At 40.8% G+C, this 13,699-nt stretch overlaps 1 protein-coding gene across 5 annotated transcripts in view; it reads right to left on the bottom strand.

The window, feature by feature from the left end:
• Positions 1–12,751, bottom strand: part of TTC6 (tetratricopeptide repeat domain 6) — a 163,567-nt gene extending 150,816 nt beyond the window's left edge. For 4 of the 5 annotated variants that reach the window (XM_072962964.1, XM_072962962.1, XM_072962961.1 and 1 more), the window contains exons 1-2: positions 12,632–12,715; positions 4,223–5,152 (exon numbers count right to left, since the gene is read on the bottom strand). In XM_072962964.1, the coding sequence (XP_072819065.1) occupies positions 4,223–5,137 (915 nt within the window). In that variant the 5' untranslated portion in view covers positions 5,138–5,152; positions 12,632–12,715. Of the gene's footprint in view, positions 1–4,222; positions 5,153–12,631 lie in introns of all 5 variants that reach the window. The other variant, XM_072962965.1, reaches the window with a different exon arrangement.
• Positions 12,752–13,699: the final 948 nt, after the last annotated feature.

The raw sequence follows: 13,699 nt of genomic DNA, 5'->3' as shown, positions 1-13,699 counted from the left end.
TATATAACACATTGTTTCTTTCTCATTGCTTTCAAGATTTTTTCTTTTCCTTTAGTTTTGAAAACTTTGACTATTATATTACGTGCTTTGGTTTGGATTTCCTTGGTTTGGGATTCTCTCTGCTTCCAGGACTTTGATGACATGAAGGTTAGATCTCCAGTTATAGTCCCACAAGTCCCTCAGGCTCTATTTTTTTTCCTCAGTCTATTGTCTCTGTTGCTCAGACTGAGTAAATTGCATTTTTGTATCTTCAGGTTCACTGGCTCTTTCCACTATCTCCTCTCCATTCAGTTTGTGAGCCATCCATCGAACTTTTATTTCAGTTACTGCATTTTTCAGTTCTAAAATTTTTGTTTGGTTCCTCTTTTTAGGTTGTGTTTCTTTACTAAGACTTTCTATTTCTCTGCTAAGGCTTTCTATTTTTTTTTCTCATTGTTTCAAGTGTGCTCATTAGAGTGTTGTTTTTTTTTTTGAAGGCCACTTAAAAATCTTTGTCAGATAATTCTAACATCTCTGTCATGTTGGTATCAAATGTCTTTGTTTCTTTCAGATCTAAATGTTCCTGGTTCTTGGTATGGCAAGTGATGTTCTATAAAAACCTGGACATATTATGAGAGTCTGCATCCTACTTAAACTTTCTGTTTTAGCTGGCTTCCTCTGAAACTGCTCTAGTAGGGGCAGGAGGAGGAGAGCAGAGGCTGCCTCATTACTGCCAGGTATGGGTAGCAGTCCAAGTTCCCAGCCTGCCTCTGTTGATACCAGGGGTAAGGGCTCCTTGTTACTGATGGTTGAGAGTAAGAGTTCTGGCTCCCCCTAGGTCTCTACTGACACTGGTTGGGAGGGATATGAGTGTCTGATTTCTGTTCCCCAAATAGCATCCAGGGATCCCACAGAGAAAGGGGTGAGGGGAGCCTCTTTACTGCTGGGCGGTGTTGAAAGTCTTGACTCTCCACTGACACCACATCATTAGCGAGGGAGTTGGAGTACCTTGTTACAGCCTGCTGAGACTGGAAGTTTAGGCTCCCCGCTCAGCCCTGGCTGGTGGCACTGGGGATAAGGCCATAGGTTTTTCTGCAGTGTTCTTGAGAGTAGCACAGTTATTGTCTAGAAGTTTGTCCTGCTAGGCTTCTTGATTCTTTAGCTGAAGAGAGCAGGTTTTTTGTTGGGGCTTTTTCTGTCCACACTCACTGGCAGTCTTAGGTTGCCAGCTTCTTTAGCTCCAAGTCTGGCAGATATGAGGCAAAAAGAAAACTTGAGAACTCATCACTACATGATTCCTTGAATCCCCAAATCCTTGGCCAGTCTGCCTTCTCTCCACCTTTTGGTGTCTTCTCATGTTTGTCTTACATACGTCGTCCAGGGTTTGTACTTAGTTGTACTTAGCAGGAGAAATAAGAAAAGTACATCTATTTCACCTTCCCTGAAGTGAAAGTGGGCGTAAGTTTTATGATAAGGCGTTTGCTTGTGAGCTGTACATTTGTTTATAAGAGACCTTGGAACATGAACTCCCCCTTAATTAGGTCATGGTAAGCTATTTTTCTTTTGAGTTATGAGGCCAAAAACAACTACACATGACAGAAGCAAGGAGAGGCTGACTCCTTTATCCTCAATCAACATCTGGAGAGTGTCTCTGAACGCCAGTCTCATGTAATTAGAATGTATTTTGTGAGTGATAGTATTGAATTCCTCGGCAAAACAAACATAGGACCTATAACACTTCTGTCTCTCCTGCCATGGTGTATGCATACTGTTTAGGCCAGCAGTTCTCAGCTAGGTAGGAGGTTGAGAGGGGAGCGATTGTGCCCTTCTCCCCAGGGTCTCATTTGGCGATTGTTACAACCTGGGGTGGCGGGGGGGGGGGGGAAGAGTATCATACTTTTGGCATCTAATGAGTAAAGGCCAAGGATAATTCTAAACATCCTACAATTCAAAGGACCGCCACCCACAGCGAAGAATTATCCAAACCAAAAAGTTAAGTGCTGAGGTTGAGAAACCCTGGTTTAGATGTTTGACCTATATTTGACAGCTAAGTTTAATCTTCAGGTATCCTGTGCACCTTTTGGTCTGTGTAATTGTTTGTGGTACCCTGAATGCTAGGTCTGGAAGGGCCTTGCCCAAGCTCTAAACAGAGACAGCACACCCTGCCAAGAAAGTCTTATCCTCTGGCTTTCCGTCCAGGGGCTGGCACAAGTCAAGATGTCTGAAGTGAAGAATCATATTCCTTGCTTATCATGGAGAGACCGTTGTTCATATAAACTTCAAATGCTTACAACAAATGCCCTTATTACTCTAATTTTAAGAATTTTTAAAATCAGAATTTCGACACCACTTTTACACTTGCATTTTCACTGCTCTCTCACATATCCAGCCACAGCCATTTCGACAAATTCCCCATGTTCCCTTCTCACCCTAATAAAACTTCTGAGACCACCTTCTTTCAAAATAATGCAGAACTCCATCTTCTGGCATTGCTGAGGTGGGGGGAGTGGAATTTAAAAAGCAAGAACGAAATCTAGCTACATTAAAAGTCAATATAATGGGAGGCAAGGCATTTGATACTGGCCAAGTATTGGAACAAGGGGCTAGTGGCCCCGACTCCTGGCCCTAATCCTCCAGGCCACTCTCCTGCACAAAACAACTCGGGTAACTAAAGCACCAAAACAGGATACACAACGGAAACGGAATACCAGGAAGAACAGAATTCACTGTCCTAGTGTTCATTCTTCATTTGATACTCCCCTTTCTTATATTCTATTCTGTTTGAACCCTTCAAAATGTGCTTGCTCTTATGGGCCCTTGCTCTAAAAGTGTGACCTTCCCCAACTGTACAGGACCTCTGAGCCAGTTTCTAACAGTTTATTCGTGTCAAGTCCCTTCACTATGTCACAGAACTCCTTCTCACAGGGCAGGCACTGAGGCCTTTGTTCTCTCTGTCCAGGCTCTCCAAGTGCACCCCTGATTCCTTTTTCTATCAGACCCACAGAAAACCTAATTAGAAATACCCATTTTGAGATGGCCTGAGCAGGCACACTCATCTTGTTCAGTAACCGTGGGGAGGTGTGGGTCTTAATTGAAAACATTTGTCCTATTCTGCCAACAAACATTAGGTCAAAGACGACACTGGGGACTCTTGTCCTTACATGTTTTTGTTTTCCTAATGGGCTTTAGGATCACGTTACTTAAATCACAGCCAAGAGTATATTCTGGGGCTGAAACTATTTTAAAGACATAATGTGGCAGCAGTATTCTGTGTACTAACAAGAGGTTTGGCACTGCAGCCAAGAACAGTAATAGAATCTTCTTCCCTCTTACTGTCATTCTCATTGCCATTCTCAAAAATCTCTCTCTCACTTTCTACCTCCCTCCTTCCCTCCCTCTCTTTCTGTGTGGGACTCAGATTCCCCTGTTATTATTTTTATTTTAAATGTCCGTGTCAGAGCAAGGGCTACATAATGAAGAAAATATCTTAAACCTCAACCCCATCTAGCTTCTCCCTGCTGGGGACACATCACAATCAACAAATAGATGGTCCTGGCATGGTTCCAGTCCACTCACTGGGGTGTGACTGGCTGGAGTGGAATCCCAGCTCTGCCATGCCTTAGCTGTAGGACAGTGAGCCAATCCTTTCAACCTCACTAAAGCTTGGAAGGCTCCTATGTAAAATGGGGCTCTTACTGTATCCACCTGATAGGGTTGTTCTTGGGACAAAAATGCACACAAAGCATGTCCCATAGTGCTTGGCTCACAAGAAACACTTATGATCTCTATAACTGGGAAGGCCTAGAACGTAAATTTTTAAAAGATATTTTAAGAGAATGGTTTTCACTAAAAATATTACACAACTCTTATGAATTCAACTTCTTAATAGTAGTACATTGATCATAGGACATAGATTCACAGTTAATAATGCTCAATGGTACAGAAAAAGACAGTTTTTTAATATGAAACATCGGTTATGTCCATACTAAATAATCGGGAAGACTTTGGAAGGTTATCAGTGATGTACTACTCAAGTTCTTGGGACCAGCTTTCAATTTCTTTCACTTTGAAAAGATGATACCCTCCCTTGATGGAAAACTCAAAACTCAAAGAACTTGATCAACACCGCATCATTTTGTCTAGCTGGTCTGGCTTGTAACACACCGTACTCACTGAAAGATTTTATGTACCTATTCTAAAGCTGCATTTACCCAGGGAAACACCACTCTCCTGGTTCACCTACTTCCATCTTAATGTCGTAATTCTGGCCGAGGACGCTCTGGATGAGCTCTTTGATGGTCTGGTCGGAGGCCAGCTGGGCCTCGGACTGCAGCGAGGCGATGATCTCCTCCATGGACGTCGGGGCCGCGCGCACGGGCTGCGGGGCCTGCGGGGCGGCCTCCCGCGCGTCGCTCGGCGCGTTGCTCTCGCGGTCGATTTTGGAAACCGGCCCCGAGGCCCCCCGCGGCTCGACGCCCAGGCCCTCGCGTAAGGAGCGGGTGCGAATCCTCACTCTCCTCTGCAGGCCGGCCGCCTCCGCGTCGCCGTCGTCGCTGGAGAGGGGGCTGCCCTTCCTCTCCCTGGCTCTGCGGGCCTCCGCGAGCGGAGCCGGCTCCCGGGCCGGGAGGAGGACCGGCTTGGAGCCCGCGGGTCGGGGGCTCCTCGGGCCCTGGCGCACCCGGGCCTTCCCACTGGGCGCAGGCGGCGGCACCAGGACCACGGGTCTGGACGTGCCGGCCATGGAAGCGATGACCGGCGGCTTCTCCTGGGGCGGGTGCCGCCGGAACGCCGAGCTCCGCAAGTAGAAGTCCTGGGGGCGGAACGGCCGGGTCTTTCCGGGAGCGGCCGCCTGGCTCGGGCCTGGGGGGAGCGCCGCGCCGCGGGGCGCCTGCTGCACGAGGGCCGCAGCGCGGGGCGCGGGGCCCTTGGCCCGAGGGGGGCCTGGTGGCTTGAGAGGGCCGGCGTGGGAAACGCTCCCCTTCTCCCCCTGCCAGGCCTGGAGGCCTGAGATGACTTCACCCACAGCCGGTTTGGAAGCCAACTTCTGCTTGAATTGATGAAAATCCTTTTTAGTCTCCTTGCGAACCTTCTCAAGCTCTTTAAAGATGTACGATTCTTCCTTGTATTTCAGTCCAAAACGCTTTGAAATTGTGGACATCTTGACTAATTTGTCCTGTGAAAATAACAATACATTAATATATATGTAACAATATTTTTATTGATAAATACAATTTCAGTTTTAAAAAGCTTCTCATGGTACACTTCCTGAGGCACGAGTTGGGTAGTATTCGTTTGTATCATTTTAAATCCAACTATTGGCCTTCCCACAGAAACAATGACAAATCTTTAAATCAGTAACTTTTTTATAGTGGGAGTTTCCGAAACCCCTATTGGATTTATTTTAACATTTGTTTAGACTGTAGCACCTCACTTCCAGGCAACCACTACACACAGGCGTAGAAAATCTGAAGTAACTCTAACGAGAATAAAGAAGAGGTCAGCTGTGGCCTGAATCCTACCTACAAACATGTTTTTCAATTCCTCACCGTTTTCCAAAAATATTAATTCATAGCCAGCAATTTTAAATTGAGAGATTTTTTTCACATAAAAATCCAGATTTGCAGTTTCTCTGGGGGAAAAAAAAAGGCTCTGGTAATGCAAGGGCCAAATCCCTACTCTTGTGGCAGGACTGCAATTTCCTTTCTTCTTCAGTTGGTCCCAGGTGTCCCCATCCCTTAGCAGCTTACTTGCCTCGATATGTCACCAGAGACAGAGCAGAGTGTATGAAGGGAGAGGGATGATCAGTCACAAGGTAGGCTGCAGCGAGATCATAAGGCCTTGAATGCCAAGTGTTTGTACTTTTTCTGTGGGCTACTGGAAACCATTCAAAAACTTTTCACAGAAAAGTGGCTTGATAGGATCTGGTGCTTGGGAGATACAAATATTAAGTGGGATAAAAAAATAAAGGGAATGAGAGCAAAGAAGAGCTTCCATAACTTGAGCCTAAGGCCTGGGTTTTGTAACAGAGGAGAGTGAAAACACCGCAGAAGGTAAAACTGATAGGATCTGGCCAATGATTAGGAATAAATGCGAGCAATTGAAGCTTCTTCATAAAATAGCTTTGAGTCACTTTGATGAAGTCTTGGTCATAACAAAGTGCATAATAGAGCTTTTGCTATTCTTTGAACTCTACTCTTAAAAATGGTTAAGATGGTAAATTTTATGTGTATTATCACAATTTTTAAAAAAAGGGTATGCTGTTCAACACGGCCAGCTCTCTATGATTATCAGTGAACTGTGAGACCTTGAGAGCTCTGAGATCATTACCAAAAGCCAGGCTAACAGGAAATATAAGCAGAGAAGGACTAAAGACAGACTCTTTGGCACTCTCACAGGTGGGAGGTGGGAGGGGCAAGAGTAGTCACAGAGGTGGGAACATGAGAAGTCAGTTCCACAGAAGCCAAGAGGAGGAGAGTGTCAAGAAATAAGGGTAAAATGATGAAAATAAAAGCAGAAAATAATGAATTAGAAAAACTAATTTATTTATTTCTTAGAAAACCCAAGGCCAAGGTTCATTGAAGATAAAATACAATAATAAAGTAGAAACACCTCTGGAATATCATCATTATTTGCAAATATGATTATCTATCTAGAAAATCTAAGCACTAAAGAACTATTTAGAATTATAACAGAGGTGTCTGAATAAAAATCTTTAATTTTACTGAAGGATTTAAAAGAAAGACTTGACTGAATAGACAGTTAATGTTCCTTAGCGAGAAGACCAAATGTTTTAATTTTATCATATCTTCCCAAAATTCTGTACTGGTTTATTGCCATCATAATCAAAATCTAAAAATGATATTTTAAAATTTGAAAAGAAATTCTGAATTCATTTGAAATAATAAACAGGGTAGATTAGCCAAAATTTTGAAAAAGAGAAATGAGGGAGCACTTGTCCAACAAGATAATTAAAACTCATACAGATAAAAGAACTAAAAATACTGTGGAGTCAACTGGAGACTGAGCAAAAGAATTAAGAGTAACATGGGTTATATTAGAAAAACAGCATTAAATTGGTGATAAAAGAATTATTCAATAAATTGTGCTGAGGCAATGGGTTGACTATGGGAGCAGGGGTGGGGAATGAGGGGAATTACCTCAGTTTATGCCACACACTAAAATAAAATGGATTTAAGACTTAAATGTGGAAAGAAATACTTTTCTTATGTTACTTTGCATTTCTTGCTTATCACCTGTCCATATTTCTTGGTTGAATTTCTTTGTATCAACTGATAAAAGTTATTTTTACAATTAGATTTCTTCATTTATCATGTAGTATGGGCAATATGAAGAAAACATCCTATTTAGCCTCTAAATATGGTCATACTGCTTTTAATCTCTAGAATATCCCCTGCTGGTTCTCAAATCCAAGACCCTGCTATATGACATCTGGGGATCAATAGGCTTTCTTTCTCTACCCAGTTCCACTACTGAATAGACCTTGAACAACTCAGTTCTATCTGTAACAAGATTTCATATTACAAAGTGAAAATAATAATCTGTTGCCCCTTTTCCCAGCCATAGTATATGAACATTAGAAATGACTTATAAAGCCCATAAGGAAGTTCTCTTATTTAAAAATTGCTGTATAATCCCCCCCCATAGTGTTTTGGCTGTTAATTGTTTGCACAGGTGGTAGTATGCTCACACTGACACCATCTGCATTTCTTCCTACAAAAGACTGAAAGGTAGTAACTGGAACAGAGCACAGACCAGAAACACATTAATACCTGATGGGAATCTGACTTGACTCTCTCAATTGCACTTCCCTTTTGTTTCTTAGTTCCTGCTTTGTATTCCTTCCCAGCTTGTCCCAGGCTTTTGGTTTGCTACTGAAGCTTAACAAGTTCATTGTTTAACACTTTTCAGTATATTCCCTCAAGCTCTTCATAGGAAAGTTGTTCTTTATATGTAAAAATGAAGCAATAGGAAATAGAACGTCTATTGTGTTTTCAAGGTAGGTGGTAGCTCAATGCTAAATGAGCCAGTCCTTCAAGTCCATCAAAGCTGGTGCCTTTATTACCCCCACCCACCTCTTAACACTACAAAGTGATTTTTAAGCATCCAGTCTCATAGCAAAATAATATGTTCTCTTTTTTTGGTAGCAACTTATTAAAAGAAAGAGACCAGTTCTGGTCTGGAGGTACTCAAGGAAAAATAATATAGCTGTCCTGAAAGGAGGAAGTATTAATCTACATACAGTGTCACACCTGCTGCTCACAATCTAGGTTGATTGTTTACCCTATACTTTAAAATGGGACAGGATGTGCTTGAAATCTTTGCAACCTGAGCAATAATTCCACTCTCCTCTTCCTTTCAATTATTGGAACTCTGTGCCTTTTCCTTCCTCCTCTACCAGAAGGTTCAATGTCTGAGCAGTGAGAAAGAAAGACCAAGAGCCAGTCTTCTCTCTTCCACAAGGTCTGGTCAAACAAAGAGGAAGCTCTCGGCCCAAAAGGGCTAAAGGTCCAGGGAGGGCTACCCATGTGAATTCTCCTGACTCTGAAACAGGTTGCTTACTGGTTCTTGCAGGTGTGGCTGTTCCGTCTGTTAGAACAGAAGATCCAAAACTGTGCTCTAGGCTGTAACCCAAGTGGAAATAAATAAAGCAGACCACCAGATGACCTGGTTCCAAGCTACAGAAACACCTGACACAGGGGAAGGACTCATATGTTAGGCCTAGCCCATTAGAGTATTACGTTGGGAATGGAGCCAAAGCCCCAGCTGGTTATATGAATTATTTGTCTTTGACCTCCTCCTATGTATAGTCACTGTCAATTCAGTGGGAAGAGTCACCCATTAAGGACAAGGTTTAGGTTCTCTTGGGCCTATGGCCAAATATCATCTCAATTCATTTCCTAAATTTCCTACCAACATCAACTTCCAATACACAGCACCACAGTTCCAAAAGAAACATGTAAGCCCAAGGACAGTCTATCTCATCTAGTAAAATCTTCAGTATTGCAAGGTAAATAAAAATATTCTGAAAACAGTGTTTTCTTTTGAAATATTAGTGGTAGAAACAAGCTCTGTTCACATACTTACAATTTACAAAAAAGTCTAAAAGGAAATATACAAACATTTTAATAATTTTGCTAAGAAATGGGATAATAGTAAGCTTGGTACATTCCAAGCTGGATAAAGTCAAAGAAAATCACATGTAAGTTGCTATAAACCAAAGACAAAGATAAAATACTGAAGGAAACAGAAAAACAATGCATTAATTATATGGCAATAATTCAAATGACCATGGACTTCCTAGCAAACACCACTGCAACCAAAGGACAGTGAAACAAGATTTGTAACATGTGAAAAGACAAAAAAACTGTCAACCCAGAATTAGATACCTAGCAAGCATAGTCTTTAAAAAAAAAAAAAATGAAGGCAAAATGAAGGCATACTCAGATGCAGAAAAACTAAGAGAATTACTCACCAGCAGATTAAAACTACAAGAAATGCTAAAGAAAGTTCTTCAGGCTGAAGGGAAATTATACCAGTGGAAAACCCAAATCTTCAGGAATGAATTAAGAAGATCAGAAATCGAAAACATCTGGGTAAGTTTAAAAAAAGCATATTTTCATTTTTTAATTGTATGAAAACTTACACCATTGTCTTGTTGGGTATTTGTATGCACAGATGTAATGCATATGACAGCACCTAACAAGACTGGAGTGGGGACAGGTAAGGAAACTACAGTTGTTAAGATTACCACATTTTTTGTAAACTAATTCATTATTAACTCCAGACTATGAAATGTTAAGGACATATACTGTAATTCCTAGAGAAACAATTTTTAAAATAGAAAAAGTTGTAATAAAAAGTCAATGGATAATAAAATGGAACTCTAAAATATTATTAAATCTTAGGAAATACTTTGGACTAAAAAATAATGAAAATACAATATGTGAGAATGTGTGGAGTACAGCTAAAGCTGTGATTAGAAGGAAAATTAGAGTTTAAATGCTTAAATCAAAAAGAAAAAAAGGCCTTAAGTCAATAACCTAAATTTCTACAATAAGAATCTAGAAAAAGAGTGAAATATACCCAAAGTAAATAGAAGGAATAAAGACATATATCACTCGAAAGGAAAACAAAAATACAGTTGAGACAATTAACAAAGCCAAGAGATGGTTCTTTAAAAAACATTAACAAAATTATTAAAACCCCTAGCTAGACTGTTCAAAAATAAAAGAGAACAAAAGTCACTAATATCAGGAATGATAAAAGGGTTTTCACGACAGATCCTAAAGATAGTAAAGGATAATAAGAGAATATGACAAATAACTTTATGTCAACAAATCCAGTAATTTAGATGAAATGCGTATATCTCTGAAAACTGCAACTTACCAAAATTAAAATAAGAAACAGAAAATCTAAATACTATATTAAATAAATGTATTAATTACCAAAAATCTTACCCCAAAGAAACTTCGAGGTCCAGATAATTCTCTTAAACACTCAAGAAAGAAATAATACTACCTTAAGAATATATTCTCAGAAAAAGAGGAAGGAATTCATTTTCTGAGATTTGCATTACCCTAATACCAAACCTGACAAAGACATCCTTTTCAAAAAGTAAAATTACATAGTAATATTCCTCATAAACATAGATGCAGAAATCTTTAATAAAATATTAGCATATCAAATGCAAAAATATTTTTTAAAAAGAAAAATACATCCTGATCATATAGAGTATATTCCAAGATTGAAAAATTGATTTAATATTTAAATATCAATATAATTCACAATATTAACAGGACATAGAAGAAAAAAATAAGATCATTTCAATAGTGGAAAATCACATGACAAAATCCAACACCCATTCATGATAAAAAATAAATAAATAACTGGCAAAACTATGAGTCACAGAGAACAACCTCAGTCTAAGGGCATTTTTTTTTAAAAAATGCAGTTAATGTTTTATTTTTGCTTTCCCCCTAAAACTGAAACTAGACAAAAATGCCTCGACTCTAACCACATCTATTCAACATTGTACTGGAGGTCCTAGCCATTGCAATATGACAGGGAAAAGAAATAAAAGGAATAAAGACCAAAAAGGAAGAAGTAAAACTGCCCCTATTATCAGATGACATGACTTTTAGGTTAAAAATCCCAAGGAACTCACAAAACAATTACTAACGCTAATGAATGAATTATTTAAGTTGTACAATACAAGGTTAATGTACAAAATCAATTGTATTTTTATATACTAGCATCAAACAATTGGAAAATAATATCCCCCAAAACATAAGTACTTAGGAATTAATCTAACAAAAGATGTCCAAAATCTCTACATTGAAAATTACCAAAAAATGCTAAGAGAAATTAAAGACCTACGTAAATTTAGGAACCATGTTTGAAAACTGGAAGACTCAATATTGTTAAAATGGTAATTCTCCCCAAATAGATCTACAGATTCCACACATTCCCAAACAAAATTATAACAGGCTTTTTTTTTTAACAGAAATTACAAGCTGATTCTAAAATGTATACAAAATTCGGATGACTTAAAATAACTAAAGAGATTTTTAAAAAGAAAAAAGACTTACTTACACTACACAATTTCAAAATTTACTGTTTACTACAGTAATCAAGGCAAAGATCCCAGCAAATCATTATTCTCAGTAAAGGAAGCCAGGCACAAAAGAGCATATATTGTATACTTTCATTTATACAAACTTAACAGAAAATGCAACCGATCCTATGGTGTTACACAGCAGATCAGTAGTTGGTTGGGGGCAGTAGGAGAGAGTGAGAACAGGGGTGGATAACAAAGGGGGCAGAGGAATGAAAAGGGCCTGTTAATTTGATTGCAGTAGTTGTTTCAAAAGTGTGTACATCTGTCAAAACTCAACTTGTACACCTGTACATTATACCAACCATACATTCTGTACATTTTATTGAAAATAAATTATACCTCTAAGAAGTTGTAAGTGGGAAAAAAATAATTTGTTAAGTTTCTACATTTGCATATTAAAAATAAAAAGAACTAATGAAACCCTTTAGATTCCTGCAGTGGTAGCTGCAACAGATTCTCAGTGGAGCTGTGGCTTTAATACCAAGTAACCCCTGAATTAAGCCTACAGTGTCCCACTGTCCACCAAAGAGTTTTAGGTCCACACTCAGGAAAACAGCTCCCTATTCCAAAATTAGACACACTGACCTCAGTGGGGGAGGTCACTTAACCGTGTTTAAGGTTTGCCCAAAACCACCAGCCCCTGTCAAGGGACAGTAGAAAAGGTCAAGGGGTTGGAATTAAATTTCCTCCACTGTGACCTTTCACCTTCCCCACTGCCCCTCTGACTCCTCCCCCTCTTTCGCTTTCCTAACCCTTATTCTTTTCCCCATAGCCTGGTCATCACAACATACCTATTATTTCCTCCCACCGGGTTTTCACTCCTCCCGGCTCCTCCTCACTCCGTGCTCCCAGCCCCAATTCCTTTTCCAACCTCAGCCCCATTCTCCGTCCTGATTTTCCCGGCGGTTAGAGGCCGAACGCAGGAGACAACTGCTCCGCCCAAATACCGCAGCCTCCCCTCCCCACACCTCCCAGACGAAAGTACCCGCGCCCCAGTCCGCGTCCTCCTCTCACCCGCCTCCCGGGACGCCTCTGCTCCCATTCAGGCGGCGGGGAAGTTGGCACCGTCGCCGACACCCGGCCAAGAGTCCAACCGGCCTTTCTGGGCTGAGCGGCCTGGTGGGCTCGCACCGGCTCTCGGGGACGCACCGACACGCCCCGTTGCCTAGCAACGAGCCGCATGCGCCCACCTCCGCCCGGGGCCCCCGCCCCCGGACTTGGCCCTCGCGGATTCATCCGCGCCGTGGGCTCCCACCTGGTGCGTTTCTACCTCCCCGTTTCCGGACCGCCTCGAATTCGGAGTCCAACTCGCTGAGAAGCCCCTCTTTCCAGGCGGTGTGGACCTTGGTCCCAAAGAGCCTCCTGAACTAATAATCTAGGTCGCCGTTTTCGCGCAGCTTAACTCAACTGCTTTTTTTGGCACTCTTGGCTGTTCTTTCTACATTTAAATGAATAATCTTGCATCAGGAGATCTGAAGGTTTTTTTTTTCCTTTCCTTTCCTTTTTTTTTTCTTTCTTTCATATGTTTTTAACTATATGTCCACAGTACATGCCAGTTAAGCGTACATCTCAGGAGGTTTTTGTCATGCTTTCCACCTAAAGCCCAACTGGTAAAGAAAATCTGGAAATCAAAAAAATGAGATTCAGACTTCTGGAGAGTTCCTATTAAAATAGCGAGTTCAACCATATTCAGAGTTACTGATGTCCAAGATAAGAAAGGTTTTAAGAAGCAAAAACTTGGCATTATCTATTAAAGTTGACTATCCACATACTCTATGACTCAGAAACTCCACTCCCAGCAGAAATGCAGACACATGTGTACCAAGAAATATGTACATCGATATTCATAGCAGGTTCATTCTTAAATGCTAAAAACTGGGGAAAACCCAAATATCCAACAAAAGTAGGATGCGTAAATTACGGTGTACTCTTAAATGCAGACTATACTTGAAGGAAATGAACAAACTTCATCCGTGGGGAATAACATAAATGAATCCCTAACAAAAGTCATGTTGAGCTAAGAAGCCAGATACAAAGGAGTACAAACTGTACCATCCTGTTCATATAAAGTTTAAAACCCAC

Source organism: Vicugna pacos, chromosome 6 (genome assembly GCF_048564905.1).
Source record: "Vicugna pacos chromosome 6, VicPac4, whole genome shotgun sequence".
In the NCBI taxonomy this organism is placed as follows: Eukaryota; Metazoa; Chordata; class Mammalia; order Artiodactyla; family Camelidae; genus Vicugna; species Vicugna pacos.
This window is presented reverse-complemented; position numbering and strand designations above follow the sequence as displayed.